The 26,007-nt window shown below is 43.3% G+C and overlaps 1 protein-coding gene across 1 annotated transcript in view; it reads right to left on the bottom strand.

Annotated features, from left to right (window-relative positions):
• Positions 1 to 26,007, bottom strand: part of LOC121271008 (protein EFR3 homolog B-like) — a 250,589-nt gene that overhangs the window by 181,234 nt on the left and 43,348 nt on the right. Inside the window, exons 9-11 of the mRNA XM_041176694.1 lie at positions 20,152 to 20,287; positions 3,333 to 3,494; positions 1,141 to 1,252 (exon numbers count right to left, since the gene is read on the bottom strand). Of these exons, the coding sequence (XP_041032628.1) occupies positions 1,141 to 1,252; positions 3,333 to 3,494; positions 20,152 to 20,287 (410 nt within the window). The remainder of the gene's footprint in view (positions 1 to 1,140; positions 1,253 to 3,332; positions 3,495 to 20,151; positions 20,288 to 26,007) is intronic.

The raw sequence follows: 26,007 nt of genomic DNA, 5'->3' as shown, positions 1-26,007 counted from the left end.
GTTAGACTGTCCTTAGCGGGTGAAACAGAGACCTGGCATTACATGGCACGCCACCATACTTCTCAGAAATATCTCACACAATGAATCCCTCTGAGGTACAGTAACTGTTATGTAAGGAAAGAATCTATGTCCTATTGAACTGCTGTCACTGTCACACTTCCTGTCGGTGCTGCCTTCCTCCTTTTAGAGAAATGCTGTGCAGAAATAGTTCAGCCCAGAACGGAGTCGATGTATTTCAATGGAATCGAACAGCAAGCTAATGAAGGTGAAAACCATCACAATAACTTTAAAAACACAGCACCAATCCGCATTGAAAGCCTTGCATTCTCCCTGAGTCCACTCAAACCTTCCACATCGTAGTCACCCCTACAGAAGTATTGTGAACTGTGAGGAGGATAGTGTGAAACTTCAAAAGGATAGAGAGAGGCTGCTGAGGTGAACAAGTGATAGGTGAAATTTAAAGCAAAGTGTGAAGTGATTCATTCTGGTAGGAAGAATGTAGAGAGGCAATATAAACTTAAGGGTATAATTCTAAAGGGACCGGGGGTATATATACACAAATCATTGAAGATGGCAGGGCATGTAGGAAAAATGGTGAATAAATACAGGATTCTGGATTTTATAAAGTGGGAAATAGAGTGCAAAAGCAAGGAGGTTATGTTAAACTTGTATGAAACACTGGTTCAGCCTCAGCTGGGGTATTGCATCCAGCTCTGGACACCACATTTTAGGAAGGATGTGAAGACATGAGAGTGAGTTCAGAAAAGATTCACGAGAATGATTCCAGGGATGAGGAACTTCAGTTACATGGATAGGTTGGAGAAGTTGGGACTGTTTACCTCGGAGAAAAGAAGGTTGAGAAGAGATTTGATAGAGGTATTCAAAATCATGAGGGGGTCCCAACAGAGTAGATCGGAAGAAACTGTACCCATTGATGGAAGGATCAAGAACCAGAAGGCACAGATTTAAGGATTTTTTTTACTCTTTCATGGGATGTGGGTGTCAGTGTCAAGGCCAGCGTTTATTGCCCATCCCTAACTGCCCTTGAACTTAGTGGCTTGTTCGGCCAATTCTTCACGCTTTGTTAGGAGAGGAGAATATCACCAGAAAGCCACACATCATGCCATTGTAATTGCTCACCCTGGTTTTCCGACATCCAAAGCCTGATGAACTGTCAGCAGTGGAACTTTTCCCATGATAAACAACATAACCTCTGACCTTTGGTAAGCAGGTAAAGTGTTGGCAAACGCACCTGAAGGAAAAGGATAAAGGGAAGTAACAGGAAAGGTGAGCATGGGGTAATGTACCATCAGCCAAAATTACAATGTGCCATAGGAACTTAGGGACTGTGAGCAGGAGTAGGCTGTTCAGCCCATTGAACCTGCTCTGCTATTCAGCTAGATCTTGGCTGATCATCTAACTCCACAACACATTCCCACACAATCCCCATATCCCTTGATGTCATTAGTCTTCAGAAATCTATCGGTTTCTGTCTTGAACATGCCCAAAGACTGAGCTTCCACAGCCCTCTAGGGTAGTTTCACCACCCTCTGACTGAAGAAATTCCTCCTCATCTCAGTCTTAAATGGCCTGTCTTTGTTCTGAGACTGTCCCTTGGTTCTAGACTGCCCCCCACCTCAGGCAGGGGGAACAACCTATCCACATCTACCCTGGCATGTCCTGTAAGAATTCTGTAAGTTTCAATGAGATCACTTCTCATTCTTTAAAACTCTAGAGAATACAGACCCAGTTTCCTCAATCTCTCCTCATTAAAAATCCCCCCATCCCAGGGCACAGTCTGGTGAATCTCCATTGCACTTCCTCAATAGCAAATATACCCCTCCTTAGATAAGGAAACCAAAACTGTGCACAATACTCCAGGTGTGGTCTCACCAAGGCTCTAAACAAGCAAGACATTTTTACTCCTGCACTCAGATCCCCTTGCAATGAAAGTCTTCCTAATTGCTTGCAACACCTGCATGTTAGCTTTTAGTGACTCATGAACAAGGACACCCAGGTCCCTTTGGACACCAACACTTCCAATCTCTCACCATTTCTGTTTTTACCACTGAAGTGGATAACTTCACACTTATTCACAATATATTCCCCTTTTTTTATATTTATTTTTGGGACCTGTGCATCGCTGGTTGGGCCAGCATTTATTGCCCATTCCTAATTGCCTTTGAGAAGGTGGTGGTGAGCTATCTTTTTGAACCGCTGCAGTCCATGTGGTGTAGGTACACCCACAGTGCTGTTAGAGAGGGAGTTCCAGGATTTTGACCCAGTGACAGTGAAGGAACGGCGATATATTTCCAAGTCAGGATAGTGAGTGACTTGGAGGGGAACTTCCAGATGGTGGTGTTCCCATCTATCTGCTGCCCTTGTCCTTCTAGATGGTAGTGGTTGTGGGTTTGAAAGGTGCTGTCTAAGGAGCTTTGGTGAATTCCTGCAGTGCATCTTGTAGATGGTACACACTGCTGCTACTGTGTGTCGGTGGTGGAGGGAGTGAATGTTTGTGGATGTGGTGCCAATCAAGCAGCTACTTTGTCCTAGGCGGTGTTGAGCTTCTTGAGTGTTGTTGGAGCTGCACTTATCCAGGCAAGTGGGGAGTATTCCATCACACTCCTGACTTGTTCCTTGTAGATGGTGGACATGCTTTGGGGAGTCAGGAGGTGAGTTACTCACCACAGGATTCCTAGCCTCTGGCCTGCTCATGTAGCCACAGTATTTATATGGTTAGTCCAGTTCAGTTCCTGGTCAATGGTAACCCCCAAGGTGTTGATAGTGGGGGATTCAGTGATGGTAATGCCATTGAATGTCAAGGGGCAATGGTTAGATTCTCTCTTGTTGGAGATGATTATTGCCTGGCACTGTATGGCGGGAATGTTACTTGCCACTTATCAACCCAAGCCTGAATATTGCTCCAGTGTCTGAGGAGTTATAAATGGTACTGAATATTGTGCAATCAACAGCAAACCACCCCACTTTGATGGAGCAAAGGTCATTGATGAAGCAACTAAAGATGGATGGGCCTAGGACTGGTAGTGGGTCAGAATACTGCCAATATAACTGCATGAAATGGAAAATATTTCACACATGATCTAACTCACTATATATCGTATTGAGAAACATATCAGATTGTTTATTTCTCCTTTTAGGAAGCTTTTTAATTCTAGGAAGCATGTCTGCTTCAGCAGTGCCATGTGCCTCTTCTAGATGTAAAGGCTTCAATTGTGATGTGAAAAAGATGTTGGCCTCATCAGGGATGCCCACATCCCAAGAATGGATAAGAGGCTAAGATAGGTTAAAGCAGGAGGATGTTGGATACTCACCAATGGTCTTGATGACAGCTTCCTGAAAAACTCTCTCCTCATGCTCTTTAATGATCTGGTTACTGATGTTGGAGGTCGAATCATATTTGCCAGTGAGTTCATAGTCAATGCTGAGGCGGAGATGTCGTAGCAGTGTGTTAAATACCTCCAGCACTGTGGGTCCTGTGTAAAAAAGCAATACAGTAAGTGCATGCTACATACTCTGAGTGACAGCTGTAAGATTTTGATAATACTAATGACTTTTGGGGTTCTATGCTGGTCTGAACTAACACCCATGGACCAATGGTGTAGGGGGTAGCATATTAGCATGGATAGAAGATTGGTTGGCTGGCAGAAAGCAGAGAGTAGGCATAAATGGGTCTTATTCTGATTGGCAGGATGTGATGAGTAGAGTCCCACGGGGGTCTGTCCTGGGGCCTCAACTTTTTAAGATTTACATCAATGACTTAAATGAGGGGAGTGAAGATATGGTAATTAAATTTGTAGATGACACAAAGATAGGTAGGAAAGTACATTTTGAAGAGGACATGAGGAGGTTGCAGATGGATATAGATATGGGTGGGTGGGCAAAGATCTGGCAAATGGAGTTTAATGTGGGGAAAATGTGAAGTTGTTCACTTTGGCAGGAAGAATAAAAAGCAGAGTATTACTTAAATGGAGAACGGCTGCTTAATTCTGAGGTGCAGAGGGATCTAGTACACGAGTCAGAAAAAGCTAGTATGCTGGTACAGCAAGTAATTAAGAAGGCTAATGGAATGTTATCCTCTATTATGAGAGGGATTGAACATAAAAGTAAGGATGTTATGCTTCAGTTATACAGGGCATTGGTGAGACCACATCTCGATTACTGTGTGCAGTTGTGGTCTCCTTATTTAAGGAAGGATGTAAATGCATTGGAGGTGGTTCAGAGGAGGTTTACTAGATTGATACCTGGAATGAGTGGATTGTCTTATGAGGAAAGGTTGGACAGACTGGGCTTGTTTCCACTGGAGTTTAGAAGAGTGAGGGGCAATTTGATTAAGAATGCAAGATCCTGAACAGTATTGACAAGGTGGATGTGGGAAAGATGATTCCTCTTGTGGGTGAGTCCAGAACCAGGGGGCACCATTTTAAAATTAGGGGTCGCCCTTTTAGGACAGAGATGGGAAGAATTTTTTTCTTTCAGAGGGTTGTGGACTTTGGAACTCTCTGCCTCAGAAGGTGGTGGAGGCGGGGTCATTGAATATTTTTAAGGCAGAGAGAGATAGATTCTTGTAAGGCAAGGGAATCAGACGTTATTGAGGTTAGATGGGCAAGTGGAAATCGAAACACAAGATCAGCCATGATCTTATTGAATGGTGGAGCAGGCTCAAGGGGCCTGCTCCTATTTCTTACGTTTTATTTTAACCACTTCTTAACAGTTCTGTTTGAATTGCTGCTAGTGGGATATTTTGCAGCTCAGGTTGACAGCAGGATGTTAATGGATTTTATAACTTTGAAGGTGCTTTCAGGATCTGGGTTCAGCAGTTGTATGTTGTTTTAATTGTATAGTGTGCAATTAAGAGCCTCTTCATCATCTTGTAGACATGGCTAAAAGGTAGCTTAAAGCTTACAGGCCAAAAGCCTTATCTTGTAAACAAAACCATGCATTGGTTTAATTGATTAACCATATCCGGAGCACAGAACATCTATATTAGAGAAAACCATTTTTTTAACTTTATGGTAGTAAGTGTAATTAACATTTGTTCTTCATGGTTTTATCATCTGTGGGACATGGGTTAAAATATGTTGATGAGAATGTAACACTATTTGTAATGCTCTATATCTACAAGGATGTGTCATTTATTCACAATGGAATGTTAACACTGGGGGCCCAGGCAATAAGAGATGGACAATTATTTTCAGCCAACGTGACTCTAGTTACAGAGATGGGGTGACACCAGGCAACCCACATCTAGGCTGGGAGTTTCCGTGCCCGCTGACGTCGGGTGTTTGGTGACATGAGCGAACAATGTGCCGAGAAGGTCAAAAATTGGTTTCACAAGGTCATGGAACCAGTTTGCAATTGTCCACTCAGCTCATCAATGGCAAGCTGCATTTCACGCCATTGGACATCGGGAACCTCATTGCCTGTTGGACTTCAAGGTTGGGGCACATTGCCAGAGGGTGCGGGGGGCAAGGGGTGACCTATGGTTGAAGCTATTTGATTGGGGGGGGTGGGGGCAAGGGTTACCCTGCGGGGTCAGGGGGGCGGGAAGCAGTCACGCATTAGGGAAACCTTGTATAAACTGACCACTCCTTTGCAGCTGACACAGTTCAGACACAGCTGCATCGACATGATTGGAGTCGGGCCTCTAGCTTCTCTGTCCACTGAAACAACACAGAGACATCAAAATGCCACCGAGTGCTCCAGAGCTTTTCACCCCTTAGGCACAGACGGCGGAGTATTGAATGTTTTAGTGGACTGCAGAATAGTTGGATGAATGGGCACGTTGTACAATCTCCTTGCTAAAGCTGGTCATGGAGCAATCTCTGCTGGAGGCACTCTCAGCCGATTGCAATGTCATCATCCTAGTTTGGACCAGTTTCCCCCATGGTACAAGCTAATAGCGCAGCCTTGCAGTGCGGGTTAGGAGAATGTCTGTGCCTGAGCTGAGAGCACAGCCTGCAGTCCAATGGGTAAAGCTGCTGCCAATCGGTCAGGTGGAGTGGGGCGGTGGTAGGTGGGGTTTCAGGCAGCCATGCAACACACTAATCTCTGGCTATCCAACTGGTGGCCAGCACTCTCCGAGGTGCGTTAAGGGGCCTTCAGACTTAACCCACGTGTCTCTCTCTTTCATCCTTCAGGAGTACAACATTAGGAACATGGAGCCTGGTGAACTAGTTGTATGCCTCCTGGCCTACAGAGAGCCATTGCGGCCGTGGGTAAAATGTCATTTTACCTGCCTGCTACTGCACTTAGTGCAAATCTGGGACTATTCCACCCCTAAGCCAATGGAAGAGGTGAATTTGGAGTATTTCCAAATAAGGGATTCTGGAATAATGAGAAATAGGGATAAAAGTTGGAAAATTTGAGTCTTTGTTGGCACAGTTTTTCCATGGCTTCTGTGCTATGATTCTTCTGGAACACAGTAACAGCGCTTCAGAGACAGAAGAAGAAAGGCATTGCCTATGCTGGCAATGCTCGAGCAAGCTTAAGACCTTGAAGAAACTTCCATGCTGTCTTCATTGTTTTTTTAAGTAAATGTAAATTCTTGCTTAATGAATTCTACTTGAATCCTTAATACTAGCTATTTGTACCTTGTTAAGTCAGGCACAACTGAGGGCCCCATTGCGAGAAATTAAGAATTCGGAACTTAGAGATTTTAATTAAAAGAGTTTTATACATCAAAACTCTAAATGTACACAGCACCTTGATAAAGGACCAGTGATGTTGCAGAACATGAGTCAATGATTTAGCAGCATGGAACGGCTGTTGTGTGGTAACGTTATTGAGATTATATATTTCCAGCTAAGTGAGCCACGTCACTGAAAGGTTTCCATGGAAGCTGGAGTGAGCTCTTCAAAAACATGGGCAGCCTTGTGAGTGAGGGAAAAAAGCTAAAGAGTCATCATGATCAACATGCCCCTAAAGTCAGGGAGCAGCTAGAGGGTGTTATCGTGTATTGGAGCCATGTCTAGCATCATAGGGAAAGCAAATGCATTCAGAATATACTCTTTGTGTTAACCTTTTCCTAATCCATGCCAGTGATTCTCTCACATATGATCAGCACTGTCCCTTCTTCTATGGCAACCGAGACACTGGCTCAGCTTTTAAACAAGGTGTATTTAAGCCCAAACCTTCACTGACTTCCCTCAGCATTAACCTCCAAGGCGTTGTTGTTAAAGGGGGCATGTCTTATCCTCTCAATTCTCTGACTGTACCCTAAGCTTAAAGGCAATGGATTTATCATTTTTTGTGCTGCTTGAATTGTTATTGCATATTTAGGGCACAACAGTAGTTGTTGTGCCAGATATCCTGTCCTGCACACCCCGCTATCACTGAAGGCAAAGCTCAATCTGCAGTACCAAGCTCTAGATCATTATTTAAATCAGCACACACTGGAATATGCAAGCATGTGAATGTAACATAAGAAGAGGCACTTCTATGTGTTCTATTACTGCCCCAAGTAGAAAATCAGTTCTATAATTGTGCTGAGCTTTTCTTACACAGGTTTACTCCAATGAAATACTAACCTTTAGGGGCAGGACTTTGTCCTGTGTCCCATTCTGCTCACTGAGCCATAGGACAGTCACTCAAACTCTGAAAGAGGTGTACACATAAGTGAGATTGCTCTTTCATGCCAGAGGGCTGAGATATGAAGAAAAACTGAAGACACGACGCAGGAATTGCTGGTGTTATCTGACACGTGTTCTTTTGAATGGAGATCACATCTCTGCCTAGTTCTTCACTTGAAACAAAATAGTTGGTGGGGAGAGGGTTCACAAAAGGGGAGATTTGGGAAATTTAAAGAGAAAGGACTTTTCAGCTATTAATTTTCAATGAGAGTTTAAGGGACTTTTACAACTTACAAAGGTTTCAAAAGTAAAGAAGTGAAGGTTGTTACATTTTATTTGACCTGAAAGTGGAGGCAATAGAAAGACATGAAAGGTTTTTATATTTTGGAAAAGTTGAGTTGAAATAGGTGCTTAGGACAAGGGAAAAAATACATTGAAGGGAGATGTTTAGTTGAGTTGTGTTGGCTGTGTGGTGGAGATGTCCTGAGACCAGCTCAGTGCTGAGGAAAGTTGTGAATTTGAAGCAGCTATCCAGTTTCAAGCCAGAAAAGTCCTTGTTTTCAGAAAGCAGCCTGGTTCTGAACTTCCTTCAGTTCCACAGCAAAGTGGAAGAGAGTGAGCAATCGGGTGGTATACTTTATTAAAATAGAAGCAGTTTTCACCATGGGTAATATTGCTGAATTTTTATGGTTAAAAATCTATAAGGGAGCCGTTGCAAGTAGTTTACTTGTGTGTTCTGGCCAAGTGGGTATTTTTTTGGTGAATCTTTTGTAAGACTGTTTCAACTGTGTAATTTTAATCTTGTGTGTTTAAGTTTTTTTCTTATTGTTAATAATTTTTTAAAATTTTAAGACAATAAAAGTGTTACTTGGATTCGGTGCTGCTAGGATCAGTGGTTTTTTCCTCGTATTCGAAATACAAAAAAAAGTTATGATCAGTAAGGCAAGTTTCCTCTGGGATTTGTCTTGCTCAGCGAATAACACCTGCTGCGGGCATAACAGTGCCCCTTACTGTCTAATCATAATAGTTAACACCCCAGCACAACAGTGCCCCTTACTGTCTAATCATAATAGTTAACACCCCAGCACAACAGTGCCCCTTACTGTCTATTCATAATAGTTAACACCCCGCAACAACAGTGCCCCTTACAGTCTAATCATAATAGTTAACACCCCAGCACAACAGTGCCCCTTACAGTCTAATCATAATAGTTAACACCCCAGAACAACAGTGCCCCTTACAGTCTAATCATAATAGTTAACACTCCAGAACAACAGTGCCCCTTACTGTCTAATCATAATAGTTAACAACCCACAACATCAAGTGCCCCTTTCAGTCAATTCATAATAGTTAACACCCCACAACAACAAGTGCCCCTTACTGTCTATGCATGATAGTTAACACCCAACAACAACAAGTGTCCCTCAGTGTATATTCATAATAGTTAATACCCCACAACAAGTGCCCCTTACTGTCTATTCATAATAGTTAACACCCCACAACAACAGTGCCGCTTACTGTCTATTCATAATAGTTAACACCCCACAACATGAAGTGCCCCTTACAGTCTATTCATAATAGTTAACACCCCACAACAACAAGTGTCCCTTACTGTATATTCATAATAGTTAACACCCCACAACAAATGGTGCCCCTCACAGTATATTCATAATAGTTAACACCCCACAACAACAGTGCCCCTTACTGTCTATTCATAATAGTTAACACCCCACAACAAATGGTGCCCCTCACAGTATATTCATAATAGTTAACACCCCACAACTACAAGTGCCCCTTATTGTTTATTCATTATAGTTAACACCCCATAACAAGTGCCACTTACAGACTATTCATAATAGTTAACACCCCACAACAACAAGTGCCCCTTACTGTATATTCATAATAGTTAACACCCCAAAACAAGTGCCCCTTACTGTCTATTCATAATAGTTAACACCTCACAACAACAAGTGCCCCTTACTGTATATTCATAATAGTTAACACCCCAAAACAAGTGCCCCTTACTGTCTATTCATAATAGTGAACACCCCACAAAAACAGTGCCCGTTACTGTATATTCATAATAGTTAACACCCCAAAACAAGTGCCCCTTACTGTCTATTCATAATAGTGAACACCCCACAAAAACAGTGCCCGTTACTGTATATTCATAATAGTTAACACCCCACAACAACAAGTGCCCCTTACTGTATATTCATAATAGTTAACACCCCACAACAACAAGTGCCCCTTACTGTATATTCATAATAGTTAACACCCCAAAACAAGTGCCCCTTACTGTCTATTCATAATAGTTAACAACTCACAACAACAAGTGCCCCTTACTGTATATTCATAATAGTTAACACCCCACAAGTGCCCCTTACTGTCTATTCATAATAGTTAACACCCCACAACAACAGTGCCCCTTACTGTCTATTCATAATAGTTAACACCCCACAACAACAGTGCCCCTTACTGTATATTCATAATAGTTAAAACACCCCAACAAGTGCCCCTTACTGTCTATTCATAATAGTTAACACCACACAACAACAAGTGCCCCTCAGTGTATATTCATAATAGTTAACACCCCACAACAAATGGTGCCCCTCACAGTATATTCATAATAGTTAACACCCCACAACAACAGTGCCGCTTCCTGTCTATGCATAATAGTTAACACCCCACAACAACATGTATATTCATAAAAGTTAACACCCCACAACAAGTGCCCCTTACTGTATATTCATTATAGTTAACACCCCATAACAAGTGTCCCTTACTGTATATTCATTATAGTTAACACCCCACAACAAGTATCCCTTACTGTATATTCATAATAGTAAACACCCCACAACAACAATGCCCCTTACTGAGTATTCATAATAGTTAACACCCCACAACAAGTGTCCTTTACTGTCTATTCATAATAGTTAACACCCCACAAGTGCCCCTTACTGTATATTCATAATAGTTAACACCCCACAAGTGCCCCTTACTGTCTATTCATAATAGTTAACACCACACAACAACAAGTGCCCCTCAGTGTATATTCATAATAGTTAACACCCCACAACAAGTGCCCCTTACTGTTTATTCATTATAGTTAACACCCCATAACAAGTGCCACTTACAGACGATTCATAATAGTTAACACCCCACAACAAGTGCCCCTTACTGTATATTCATAATAGTTAACACCCCACAACAAGTGCCCCTTACTGTACATTCATAATAGTTAACACCACACAACAAGTGCCCCTTACTGTCTATTCATAATAGTTAACACCCCACAACAAGTGCCCCTTACTGTTTATTCATTATAGTTAACACCCCATAACAAGTGCCACTTACAGACGATTCATAATAGTTAACACCCCACAACAAGTGCCCCTTACTGTATATTCATAATAGTTAACACCCCACAACAAGTGCCCCTTACTGTACATTCATAATAGTTAACACCCCACAACAAGTGCCCCTTACTGTCTATTCATAATAGTTAACACCCCACAACAACAGTGCCGCTTACTGTCTATTCATAATAGTTAACACCCCACAACATCACGTGCCCCTTACAGTCTATTCATAATAGTTAACACCCCACAACAACAAGTGTCCCTTACTGTATATTCATAATAGTTAACACCCCACAACAAGTGCCCCTTACTGTCTATTCATAATAGTTAACACCCCACAACAAATGGTGCCCCTCACAGTATATTCATAATAGTTAACGCCCCACAACTACAAGTGCCCCTTATTGTTTATTCATTATAGTTAACACCCCATAACAAGTGCCACTTACAGACTATTCATAATAGTTAACACCCCACAACAACAAGTGCCCCTTACTGTATATTCATAATAGTTAACACCCCACAAAAACAAGTGCCCCTTACTGTATATTCATAATAGTTAACACCTCACAACAAGTGCCCCTTACTGTATATTCATAATAGTTAACACCCCACAACAAGTGCCCCTTACTGTATATTCATAATAATTAACACCCCACAACAACAAGTCCACCTTATGGTCGATTCATAATAGTTACCACCCCACAACAACAAGTGCCCCTTACTGTATATTCATAATAGTTAACACCTCACAACAAGTGCCCCTTACTGTATATTCATAATAGTTAACACCCCACAAAAACAGTGTCCCTTACTGTATATTCATAATAGTTAACACCTCACAACAAGTGCCCCTTACTGTATATTCATAATAGTTAACACCTCACAACAACAAGTGCCCCTTACTGTATATTCATAATAGTTAATACACCACAACAATAAGTGTTGCTTACTGTATATTCATAATAGGTAACACCCCACAACAACAAGTGTCCCTCAGTGTATATTCATAATAATTAACACCCCACTACAAGTGCCCCTTACTGTCTATACATAATAGTTAACACCCCACAACAACAGTGCCCCTTACTGTATATTCATAATAGTTAATACCCCACAACAAGTGCCCCTTACTGTCTATTCATAATAGTCAACACCCCAAAACAAGTGCCCCTTACTGTCTATTCATAATATTTAACACCCCAAAACAATTGTCCCTTACTGTATATTCATAACAGTTAACATCCCACAACAAGTGCCCCTTACTGTCTATTCATAATAGTTAACACCCCACAACAACAAGTGGCCCTCAGTGTATATTCATAATAGTTAACACCCCACAACAAGCACCCCTTACTGTCTATTCATAATAGTTAACACCCCACAACAACAGTTCCCCTTACTGTATATTCATGATAGTTAACACCCCATAACAACAAGTCCACCTTACGGTCGATTCATAATAGTTACCACCCCACAACAACGTGTCCCTTACTGTATATTCATAATAGTTAACACCCCACAACAACAAGTCCACCTTACGGTCGATTCATAATAGTTACCACCCCACAACAACAAGTGTCCTTTACTGTCTATTCATAATAGTTAACACCCCACAACAATTGTCTCTTACTGTATATTCATAACAGTTAACACCCCACTACAAGTGCCCCTTACTGTCTATTCATAATAGTTAACACCCCACAACAAGTGCCCCTTACTGTCAATTCATAATAGTTAACACCCCACAACAGTGCCCCTTCCTGTATATTCATAATAGTTAACACCCCACAACAAGTGCCCCTTACAGTCTATTCATAATAGTTAACACCCCACAACAATTGTCTCTTACTGTATATTCATAACAGTTAACACCCCACAACAAGTGCCCCTTACTGTTTATTCATTATAGTTAACACCCCACAACAACAAGTGCCCCTTACTGTTTATTCATTATAGTTAACATCCCATAACAAGTGCCACTTCCAGACTATTCATAATAGTTAACACCCCACAACAATAAGTGCCCCTTACTGTTTATTCATAATAATTAACACTCCATAACAACAAGTGCCACTTACTGTAAATTCATAATAGTTAACACCCCACAACAATAAGTGCCTCTTACTGTATATTCATAATAGTTAACATCCCACAAGTGCCCCTTACTATCTATTCATAATAGTTAACACCCCATAACAACAAGTGCCAATTACTGTAAATTCATAATAGTTAACACCCCACAACAATAAGTGTCCCTTACAGTCTATTCATAATAGTTAACACCCCACAACAACAGTGTCCCTTACTGTATATTCATAATAGTTAACACCCCATAACAACAAGTGCCAATTACTGTCTATTCATAATAGTTAATACCCCACAACAATAAGTGCCCCTTACTGTTTATTCATAGCCAAGTGGTTATGGTACTGGGTTTGTAACCCCAAGATCAAGAGTTCAAATCTCACAATGGCAAACTATAAAACAATGTAACTTCATCTGAAACGGATGGAAATGGGTTTGTACTCGAAAGAGTTACTGTCTATTCATAATAGTTAACACCCCACAACAAGTGCCCCTTACTGTATATTCATAATAGTTAATACCCCACAACAATAAGTGCCCCTTACTGTATATTCATAATAGTTAACACCCCATAACAACAAGTGCCACTTACTGTAAATTCATAATAGTTAACACCCCACAACAACAAGTGTCCCTTACTGTCTATTCATAATAGTTAACACCCCACAACAACAGTGCCCCTTACTGTATATTCATAATAGTTAACACCCCACAACGACAAGGAGAACCAGACTGGCAGCACCATGGTTCAGCCAAGCATCCCTGGGGATTCTCCTCCAGGGAAGGCAGGAGGTCCTCTTTCCTGAGCATGCCGGCCAGGGAGGAGGTCGCCATGGAATTTAGAACCCATGACAAACAAAAAAGGATTGCCCTGTAGTGCCACAAAAGGATGAATGATCTGCTCTGCTCTGCCACGGTAAGTGAAGCTCCTACTCATTTCAAACTCACAATCTTATTTAGGGCATCGGCGTACCTAAGGGTTAGAGCCCACAGGCACATCACTCATGACCAGCAGATGGAACATCAACACTGATTGTCTGCCAGCCAGTTTAAGCTCACCATCTCATGTAAGATCCTGCACAAACAATCTCTTAACCCCTTACTGGGGATGGCTCAGCACACACAACAGTCAGGCTTGTTTCTGAACCACTCCTTCATCCATAGTGCTCACAGTCAATCCACCTTTCTTCATGCAGGACAAGATCATCCACAACAGAAAGGAGAGAGCCAAGACCGGAGGGGGTATACTGGAGTTGAGGACACTCTCAACATTCTAGGAACAGGCCACAGCACTGGCTGGTGAAGATAGGGTTCATTCCTGCATGGAAGGCAATATCAGCCTCCTCCAACAAGCCAGTGAGGGAGCATCCAGCATATATGGGCAAAATGCAGACAATGACTGTGAGTGAACTATAATATATGAGCTTGTCTAGTCAATCACAAATTCTCTCTTCTCTCTATTCCAGGCACCAGCAAGAAAAGGTGAAGGATGTCCTCCTCCAGCTAACTCAGCCCCAGTCCCCGGACTACATCTGAGGAGGAAGCAGGCTTATCAGGCAAAACTGTCACTGCATTCACCTGCACCTTCCACCAGCGCAGATACACACGCCTCGGTGGGACCTAGTTCTTGAGTAGGTTCAGGTTCACAATCTGGTGATCACCTCACTGACACTGGTCCACAGCTGGTGAGACAGTGGCAGCCAAAGTCTCTGACACTCAGAGAATAGCTGGAGACCAGGCCCCTCCTGAGACTGGGTCCGATGATGAGTCTCTGGAATTGGCCATAAGAGAAATGTCGGAGATGCCAAGACAGGCAGGAGAGCATCAGCCAGAGATGTCGCAGGCTGTCAGCAGACTAGAGCGAAGGATGGAGGAGTCCGTCCATGGTCTGTCTGATGTCGTGGCTCCAGCATGCGGGCACATCAAAGTCACCATTGGAAGAGTGGCAGCCGCGTTGGGGACCCAGGTCCAGCGATTTCTGTTGGATTTGTGCTCAGAGCTACACTCCAGCATTCTAGCCATGTGTGCATTCCAGCAATGGCTAGGTGTGAGGGGGAATGGGGCACCTCAATCTCCCCCCAAGTGTCCCTTCTCCTCAATGAGTCAGGGAGGGGCTTTTGGGAACCCAAAGCGAGGAGCAGAGTCAGCAAGGCACCCAGGAGCATCCATCCAGGACACTCAAAGGGTGATCTGGCACTCCAACTCCCCTCTGCCAGTGACCCCATCAACTCCAGGTCAGGCCAAGGAGGGTGCACCTGTCCCAGGGCAGGAGACCGTTAGCAGGCCAGAGCTCTCAAGGTCTTGTGCCACAGAGTACTCCTGCTGAAGCCATTTCAGAAAACAGAGCACAGCAATCAGCAGGCTACCTCCACCTCTGCTGTGGGTGTCAGGGCTGCACCTAGACATGGCGATAAGGTTAGAAAAGAAGTTTTGAATGCACACTGGTGACAAGGGTATTCCCTTGTATATACTTTTGACTTCTGCAAATATATTTTGCATGAATCCTTCTCCAAGCCTCATGGATTCAATGCCTAATCTGTGTGATTCAAGGTCCTGTGTTCATTCAAGGGGCAAACATGACATGTACCCCCCCACCAATGAACTCCCATTTGGATCTTCAGTTGCATTAATTCTCACACAACCTCACCACAGCAAAGACACATCATATGTGATATTATTGGTTGGCTAATACACTTGTCAGCCTTACATCTCAGACTGACAATATGTGGGCTCAGGAGAATTGCTCATCAAGGTTAGTGATTATCCTACTGCTGTGGCACTGATGTATGTTGTTGTGCATGGCACAAATATTTGTCATGACTAACATTATTATCGTTTCTTCAAGATGTACTTTGCAATGGCGTTTATTTTATGAGAGTGAATTTTTGGAAAAAGTAGTATCAAACATGGAGCACCATAGGCATCCTTGCCTCTCTGAGGCTTGATATTGTCTTCATGTTTAAGGTTGAACTTCATTCCATGCTTAGTTCCCACTGTCCCCATGCATGATGCTGAACTAGGGAAGTAAGGATCAAACTGGAACATTACAAATATCTGGGAGAGGGATATGAGTGCATGATGTCAGAGGTAGCTGCTTAGCAGGGCTTTACGTGATCCTTGTGTAAAGGCACAGCACACAACTTGATACGGAATTCATTGCATGGTAGTGTATTCATTGACCTAGGGTGTATAACAGGCTCAGCGTTTGTGAGATGGACAATATCGAGTACTGTCATGCTCTGAAAGTGATTCTTTTGCACATCTCCTAAGTCCTCAGCAGTGTCAATGAAGGGAGGATGTTGTCATTGGTTGCTGTGTCAATACTGGCTGGGCCACATTTCTCCCCAATGCAAAGGTCATCCACGACAGAAAGTTGGCAAGCTCCCACAAATGCGGGGTCCTGAGTGTTTGTAAATAGTCAACTCATGGTCCCAGTGAGGCACTCTCTGTGAAGACAATGCAAACAAACCTTGCAGCTTTGGGTGCAGGATGTTGAGTTACAGGTCACTGTAACGTGCCAAGGGCTACTAGTGGTCAGTAGCAAGATGATGTCCCTGCATTATTCATCCATGAGAGCTGGCAATGAAGAAAATGGAGTTCTCCGGATGCTGCTCCCTCTTGAGATGTCCAAGCGCAAACCATTGAAGAATGTTTTGTTTTGCTCGGGCTGCCTTGCTAAGCTGATGTCATATTGACATGAATGCAACCATGTTTGAATTGGCTTTTCAGCCTTTTGGGAGCTGCCATGCCTACTGACTTGGTGATACCATGGTTGAAATGATTGTACTCTGTGGAGTTGCTTAAGGACGTGCTCTAGATGAGTGCTAATCACATTCCATAGCAGCCACTTGTTGCCAAGGCTACAATGCCTTCCAAGAATGACCTCATTGTTCGGGAAGAAGGTGACTTATGCTGCTTCCATGATCATTATAAGATTTTGACCTGTCCTGAGGTGTTCACATTGAGAATGAAGTTGTTGTTACATCCCCTACATCGTAGGCTGAAGGGAACTTCAACTGTGAAAATTTGGCATCACAGATTCTTCCCGGAATCTTGTAGCAATGAGGTTGTTGCAGGTATATCTGCCACGTCATGCCCATTCAATGGCATCCTTATGTGGCTCATCTGAATCCTCCCCCTCTTCAGAGTCATCTCCTTCCATGTCTCCCTCATCCAAGGAGACATCTTGCTCCTCAATGTCTCCCTCTGGCAACACATCCCCCCTTTAGAACACTAGGGTACAGCAAACAACAATAATGCAGGGCACTCTCTGTGATGAATAATGGAGAGCCCTACCTGACCAGTCTAATTATCGCAAATGTATTTTCAGGAGGCCAATAGTTTGCGCTATTATGGAATCTGTGGCAAAATGTGCTGCTTTGTGTCTCTCCTCAGATGCACTCTGTGGCCAACGAAAGGGCATCATTAGCCATGCCTTCTAGGGGTACCCTTTTCATTGAGGAACCAACGCTCTGAGCGCCGAGGTCTCTCAAAGATCCGTGGCATCTGCAAGTGACTCAAAATGTAAGAATTGTGAGAGCTCCTGGGTACCTAGCACAAACATGCTGGATCTGCTTTCTGTGATCACAAATGAGCTGAACGTTCAGAGAATGAATTAATTTTCTATTAATGAGTCTCCCAGGCTGCTGCCAGGGAACTCTCACGGCCACATGTGTGCAGTCAATGGACAGCTCTGGCAGCCTGGCTTGCGTCATCCATACAGAACTACACACACGGGTAAGCCTTACTGAAAAGGACATCTGTCACCTCCCTAATGCATTTGTGTGTCACCAATTGTGAGATTCCACAAAGATCCCCAGTACAGCCCTAGAAGGATCCGCTGGCAAAAATGTTCAGTGAGGCAGTTACCTTCAAAGCAACCAGCATGGGATGCCGTCCAAGTCCTTGCGGCATGAACACCTCATGGAGAAGGTGGCAAGTGTGAGCTACCACAACCCTAGACAAATGAAGGCGCCTGCAGCACTGTCTCTCACTCATCTCCATGTATGAACTGCATCTTCTGTAGACCGTTGCTCATGCCAAAGCACTTTGTGGATTTTGCCCCTCCTCGGGAGCATCTGGGACTTCCTGGGGCTCTGCTGGCTCTTGCTCCTCAGGACAATGGTATTCCTGGAGCTGTGCCAATCGATGATGGGTCCTTCTTTACCTCATTCTAATCACAGCTATTAACAAGGCGCCGTTGCCTGCAGCCTGCATTCTCCACTGCTCCTTGTATCTGTGAACGGATACAATTGAGCAATCTATGGTAGTTCTCTTTGAGTGGTCTCCCTCCATATCTAAGGCATGAGTTCAGTCTCTAGCCTTTGACCTGCCCTCAGCCTGTACATGGCAACCCAGGCCACCACCTGCAGGATAATTACATCCTAGAGGCTGAAAGGTGGCTGAGCATCCCCCCTCAGACATGACTATGCATTCATAATGAGAGTCTTCATTAGGCTCAATAGACTAATGTACTATAACCCTCTGTTAGGCTATTCTCAGTTCTCCTCCAATAGCCTTGACACTAACTATTGATACCTAATCCTTGTACTTGTGCCATAACTGGAAACATGGTACTTTGACTATCATGAACATTACACTGGGAACATTGAGGCTTGTAGGATCCATTTTGCTTCTGTGCAGCAGCTGTGGCCCTTGATAGTTTGACCCTACATCCCTTTTCACATGGCTCTGTGAGGATCAGATGCCAATTAAGACCAATGGATATGCAGTGGTTAATATTTAAAGAATGAATGTATATATTGCAACAGTTATACATTCCTTTCTGATGCAATAACACAACAGGAAAAGCAGCCCAACCATGGCTCATGAACGAAATTGAGGATAGAATTAGATCCAAAGAGAAGTCATATAAAGTTGCTAGAAAAAGTAGCAAGCCTGAGGATTGGGAGCAGTTTAGAATTCAACAAAGGAGGACTAAGAGGTTGATTAAGAGAGGGAAAATAGAATATGAAAATAAACTTGCAAGGAACATAAAAGTGGACTGTGAAAGCTTCCATAAGTATGCAAAAAGAAAAAGATTAGCAAAGATAAATGTGGGTCTCTTACAGTCTGAAATGGAAGAATTTATAATAGAGAACAAGGAAATGGCCGAGAAATTAAACAACTACTTTAGTTCTGTTTTCACAGAGGAAGACACAAATAACTTCCCAGAAATACTAGGGAACCAAGGGTCTAGTGAGAAAGAGGAATTGAAGGAAATTAGTATTACTAAAACAATAGTACTGGAAGATTAATGGGACTGAAAGCTGATAAATCCCCAGGGCCTGATAATCTACATCCCAGGGTACTAAAGGAGGTGGCCATGGAAATGGTGGATGTGTTGGTTGTCATCTTCCAAAATTCAGTCGATTCTGGAACAGTCCCGACAGATTGGAGGGTGGCGAATGTAACTCCACTATTTAAAAAAAGGAGGGAGAAAACAGGGAATTACAGACCAGTTAGCCTAACATCAGTAGTAGGGAAAATGCTACAGTTTATTATAAAAGATGTGATAAGAGAACACTTAGAAAGTATCAACAGGATTAGACAAAGTCAACATTGATTTATGAAAGGGAAATCATGTTTGACAAGTCTACTGGAGTTTTGTTGAGGACATGATCAGCAGAATAGATAAGGGAGAACCAGTGGATGTAGTGTATTTGGATTTTCAGAAAGCTTTTGATAAAGTCCCACATCAGAGGTTAATGAGTAAAATTAAAGCAGCCAAGGGTTATATGGAACAGATAGGAAAATGGAGTTAAGGCCACAATCAGATCGGCTATGATTTTATTTAAGGGACTAGGCTTGAGGGGAGAATGGCCCACTCTTGCTGCTATTTCTTATGTTATGTTCACCTGATGGGTTTTCTCCAGTTACGTGGGCGATCAGCTGCTGATGTTACTACCTTATTTAACTACAAAGTCACTATGTTAACTGTCTGATTTTCCTGGGTGTGCTGAACGACATCCATCATATGTAACTGATTTGCAACAGACAATCCAGCAAAGCCCACCAACACAATAACTGCACGGTGTCCCACTATTAATGCATTATAATCTATACAAGGCAACACGTGGAATGAGGAAACATAAGAAGTCCTTCTAACCCACCTACAGATCCACCAGCTGCGATGACAGCAGACTCCGACAGCACCTCCACAATGCCAGTGCGCACTTTGGCAGCACTCTTACTGTTGGCATCCAGGTGGCCCACCAACTGTTGAATGACCAGATGGGAATGCTGGGACTGCATATGAGAGAGAGAGAGAGAGAGAATCAGTAAAAGGCTCTTTAAAAGCTATTACATTTCTAACATTTCCCAGTTCTAATGAAAGGTCACGACCTGAAACATTAACTGTTTCACTCTCCACAGATGCTGCCAGACCTGCTAAGTTTGCTAGTGTGGTCAGGGAGAGTTTGAACTAGAATGGCAGGGGGATGGGAACCTGAGCAGGGAGACAGGAGGGGAAACAAGGATAAAAACGAAAGACAGAAAGGTAAGAAGCAAAAGTGGAAGGCAGAAAAAACAAGGGTGAGAAACAAATGGGGTCATAGTGCAAAATAAAGCTAAGATGACTAACACGGTTAAAAAGACAAGTCTAAAGACACTGTATCTTAATGCGTGGAGCATTTGCAATAAGGTAGATGAAATAACAGCGTAAATAGATATAAATGGTTATGCCATTATGGAGACATGGCTGCAGGGTGACCAAGGATGGGAACTGAGCATCCAGGGGTATTCAATATTTAGGAAGGACAGACAATTAGGGAAAAGAGGTGGGGTAGCACTGTTAGTAAAGGAGGAAATCAATGCAATAGTAACGAAGGATATTGGCTCAGAAAATCATGATATGGTATCTGTTTGGGTGGAGATAAGAAACACCAAGGGGCAGAAAACATTGGTGGGAGTTGTCAATACACTCCCAAACAGTAATGGAGATGTAAGGGAAGGCATTAAACAGGAAATTAGAGATGCATGCAATAAAAATACAACTGTAATCATGATTGACTTTAATCTACATATAGATTGGACACATCAAACTAGCAATAATACTGTGGAGGAGGATTTCCTGGAGTGTCCACGTGATGGTTTTTTAGACCAATGGTTCTTGTTGATCGATTGCAAATCGTTCCTGATGATGGATTGGGAATCGATCCTGTTGATGGATTGGGAATCGTTCCTATTGATGGATTGGGGATCATTCTGTTGATGGACTGGGATCGTTCTTGTTGATGGATAGGGAATCACTCCTTTTGATGGACTGTGATCGTTTCTGCTAATGGACTGTGATCATTCCTGATAATTGATCGATTTGGAACCGATCCTGATGATGATTTGGGATTACTCTTGTTGATGAATTGGGGATCATTCCTGATAATCGATTGATGAAAATCATTCCTGTTGATGGATTATAATTGTTCCTGATGATGAATTACGGATCATTCCTGATCATGGATTGGAATCATTCCTGATGATGGATTGGAAATTATTCCTGATGATGGATTGGAAATTATTGCTGATGACAGATTGGGGTCATTCCTGATAATGGATTGGAATCATTCCTGATAATTGATATATTGGGAGTCATTCCTGTTGATGGCTTATGATTGTTCCTGATGATGGATTGGGAATTATTCCTGAAGATGGATTAGTATCGTTCCTGGTGATGGACTGGAATCATTCCTGGTAACTGATGGATTGGGGATCATTCCTGATGATGGATTGGGATTACTCCTGATGATGGACTGGGGATCAGTCCTGATAATTGATGGATTGCGATAATTCCTGATGATGGAGTGGGATAATTTCTGATTATGGATTGGGAATCATCTCTAATGATGGATTGGGGATCGTTCCTGATGATGGATTGGGGATCATTCCTGATAATTGATGGATTGGGAATCATTCCTGTTGATGGGATTCGGATCATTCCTGATGATGGATTGGAATCATTCCTGATAATTCATGGATTGGGATCATTCCTGAAGATGAATTGGGGTTAATTCCTAATGGTGGATTGTGAATCGTTCCTGTTATCAGATTGGGATCATTCCTAATGGTGGATTAGGTTCATTCCTAATGATGGATTGCAGATCATTCCTGATGATGGGTTGGAGTAATTCCTGATGTTGAATTGGGGATCATTCTAGCTGATGGATTGGGAATTGTTCCTGATGATGGATTGGGGTCATTCCTGATGATGGATTGATATAATTCCTGATGATGGATTGGGAATTGTTCCTGCTGATGGATTGGGATCATTCCTGGTGATGGATTGGGGCTCGTTCCAGGTGATGGATTGGGAATCATTCCTAATGATGGATTGCGATCATTCCTGATAATTGATTGATTGGTAATCGTTCCTGATGATGGATTGGGATCGATCCTGATGTATAGCTGTTTTTGACAATTCTAATCAATCCTCATTTCTCCTTGTTCACTGATCAGAGATGATGAGGAAATCTTTTCGTTTAGCATTCTGCAGATTTACCCCGGGTCCTTGGGGACAGCCAGTGCTGGTGGCCAATATCGGTGCAGGGTTCATCAATGAAGAAGCAACCACAGTGGGTGCAGGTACCGACTGCCATTTGCCCCTTGGGTAACTGGGGTAAACCTGTATTTGTAGATTGTGGTAATCTTTCTAATCGAGGAGGGACTATTTCTGATGATTATAGATTGCCGATGTTCCTGATAATGCACTGACCATTCCCAATAATCCAGAAGAAACAAACTGCTTCTGCTTAAAGTGATTTTAGGATCAGTGTTATTTAAACATCCTAACAGCTAAATGGTTTACCCAAAGACTTTGACATGAACCAATTTGCGTGCGCAACAAATACAGCTTTAGTTAAGGATTATCCAGTATTAAGAAGATTTATTGTCACACCAGATGTGTTGGGCTTTAATGCAATAAAGGAAGTTAATTCCACACAAACAGCCACTGCCAGCTGTTCCCCAGGGAAAAACTCATATTTAGCTTAAATTTTGGAAAAAAGATTTTCACTTCACTGTACACTAACCCTCTATGGCTCAACTGTACTCTGAAACTCTGCCTGACGTTGTAGGTTATCGACTTTACTAAAACAGCAGGGGAGGACGTTCCAACAACTGCACCCAGTTTTCCTCTGATTGGACCTGGCAATAATTGCACGCTCTCTGCATTTTGGAATCTGTCCTCAATATTTTTCCTTTCTCAAAATGATTGCAGTTCCTGATAAGAATGAAACATTATGAGGAAAGCCAAACAGCAATAAGCACAATGATTCCACCATATTCCCAGAACAATCCCACCAATCAAACCCTCATCAGCTCATCATATCTGCTGATTCCCTCCCATATCCACCAAAATTCCCTCTCCATATCCTCCATAATTCCCTCTCCATACCACCCCCCAGTCCTCTTTCCAAACCCCCAATCCTCTCCAAAGCCCCCCAAGTCCCCTCTCCATCCCCCACGTCCCCTCGCCAAACCCCCCAGTCTCCTCTCTACTCACCAGTCCGCTCTCCATAACCCCTGTTCCCTCTCCATACCCCCCAAGTCCCTTCTCCATACACCCCAGTTCCCACTCCATAACCACCCCAGTCCCCTCTCCATATCCACCCCCCCAGACCCTTTTCTACACCCCACCCCTAAAGTCCCTCTCCATAACCCCACAGTCCCCCCTCCCCTTTCCTTATGCTGGATCCCTCTCACATTATTCCCCTGTCCCTCATCATCATATCCCTTAGGAATTCAAAGTAGTAAGAGGGCTGGGGTCAATTAGGGACCTAAAAGGGCAAAGTCAGAGTGATGGAGGAGGCAGTTGAGACATGGGATGGGGTCAATTTGATAACAAGGCGGTACAGCATTAGAAAGGCCGGCGAAACCTACAGTTGGAATGGATGAGATCCATCCGAGGATACTGAGGGAAGAGTGGAAATTGGCCACAGTCTTCCAATCCTCCTTAGATACAGTCGGGGGTTGGGGAAGGGGCGGTGCCAGAGAACTGGTGAATGTCAATATTATACCGTGTTATTCCTCTGGGGACGTGGGGTCAAATCACACCATGGCAGCTGTCGGAATTTAAATTAAATTAAGAAAATCTGGAATATAAAGCTCGTCTCAGTAATTGTGACTATGAAAGTATTATTGATTGTTTTAAAACTAAGTAAGGGGACGCACAGAGAGGAGACTACCTTGGAGTGAAATGTTGACAGAGTGTGTAGTTGGGAATTTGATTCAAGTGGGAATTCAGTGCACAGGGGGAATGAGATGCTCCTTTGTCCACTTTCTTTCAGCCTCCGATAGTTGGTGAGTTTACTTCTTCATCTTCAAGTTAGGTGAGTGCAACTTTCTATTATGTTATCTGTGTAAATTATGACCTAATTAACTAATTAGGTAAATACGTTTGGACAGAAATGGCAGGGTTGGTGTTGTGCCATGACTGCAGCATATGGGAATCTGTGGAATGCACTGCACTTCAGGACAACCATATCTGCAGCAAGTGTCTGCTGAGCTGCTGAGCTGGAGTTTGAGCTGTGGACAGTGCAGAGCATCGGGGATGGGGTGAGTTACCTGGATACTTTGTTGCAGGCAACAGTCACATCCCTTAGGTTAGGCAGAACTTTAGAGTCTGTCAATGATCAGGGACTGGAGAGTGCATCAAACACGTAGTATAATTTTTATTCATTCATGGGATGTGGATGTCGCTGGCTAGGCCAGCATTTATTACCCATCCTAATTGCCCTTGAGAAAGTGGTAGTGAGAAGCCTTCTTGAACCGCTGCAGTCCATGTGGTGTAGAGCTGCTGGGAAGGGGGTTCTAGGATTGTGACCCAGCGACAGTGAAGGAACGGTGATATATTTCCAAGTCAGGATGGTGAGTGACTTCGAAGGGAACTTCCAAGTGGTGGTGTTCCCATCTACCTGCTGCCCTTGTCCTTCTAGATGGTAGTAGTCATGGGTTTGGGAGGTGCTGCCTAAGGAGCCTCGGTGAATTCCTGCAGTGCATCTTGTGGATGGTACACACTGCTGCTACTGTGCATCAGTGGTGGAGGTAATGAATATTTGTGGATGTGGTGCCAGTGAAGTGGGCTGCTTTATCCTTGATGGTGTCCAGCTTCTTGAGTGTTGTGGGAGCTGCACTCATCCAGGCAAGTGGGGAGTATTCCATCACACTCCTGACTTGTGCCTTGTAGATGGTGGATGAGCTTTGGGGAGTCAAGAGGTGAGTTACTCACCATAGGATTCCTAGCCTCTTATCTGCTCTTGTAGCCACAGTATTTATATGGCTAGTCCAATTCAGTTTTTGGTTAATGGTAACCCCCAGGATGTTGATAGTGGGGGATTCAGTGATGGCAATGCCATTGAATGTCAAGGGGCGATTGTTAGATTCTCTCTTGTTGTAGATGGTCATTGCCTGGCACTTGTTTGGTGTGAATGTTACTTGTCACTTGTCAGCCAAGCCTGGATATTGTCCAGGTCTTGCTGCATTTGAACATGGACTGCTTCACTATCTGTGGAGTCACAAATGGTGCTGAACATTGTACAATCATTAGCGAACACCTCCACTTCTGACCTTATGATGGAAGGAAGATCATTGATGAAGCAACTGAAGACATTTGGGTCGAGGACACACCCTGAGGAACTCCTGCAATGATATTTTGAAGCTGAATGACTGACCTCCAACAACCACAACCATCTTCCTTTGTGCTAGGTTTGACTCCAACCGGCGGAGAGTTTTCCCCCGATTCCCATCGGGGTTTCTGTTTCCACCATCTGAAGAGTCATGGAGAAGATGCCCCATCGATTCAGCCTGCTCTGCAGCCATTCAATGCTCAAGCATTAACTGGCTGGAGGCAGAGCTTCCACCTCTGACTGGGCAGTCTCGTGTCAGAGAGCTGCCAGCTAATCTGATTGGCTGACAACTCGCTAGTCCCTGCACAACCAGAAGCTGCAGCGGACAGGACTGGGATGGCAAACAGTTCC

The sequence above is a fragment of the Carcharodon carcharias genome, chromosome 2 (assembly GCF_017639515.1).
Source record: "Carcharodon carcharias isolate sCarCar2 chromosome 2, sCarCar2.pri, whole genome shotgun sequence".
Taxonomy (NCBI): domain Eukaryota; kingdom Metazoa; phylum Chordata; class Chondrichthyes; order Lamniformes; family Lamnidae; genus Carcharodon; species Carcharodon carcharias.
Note: the sequence above shows the minus strand (reverse complement) of the source record. Positions and strands in the feature narration are given on the sequence as shown.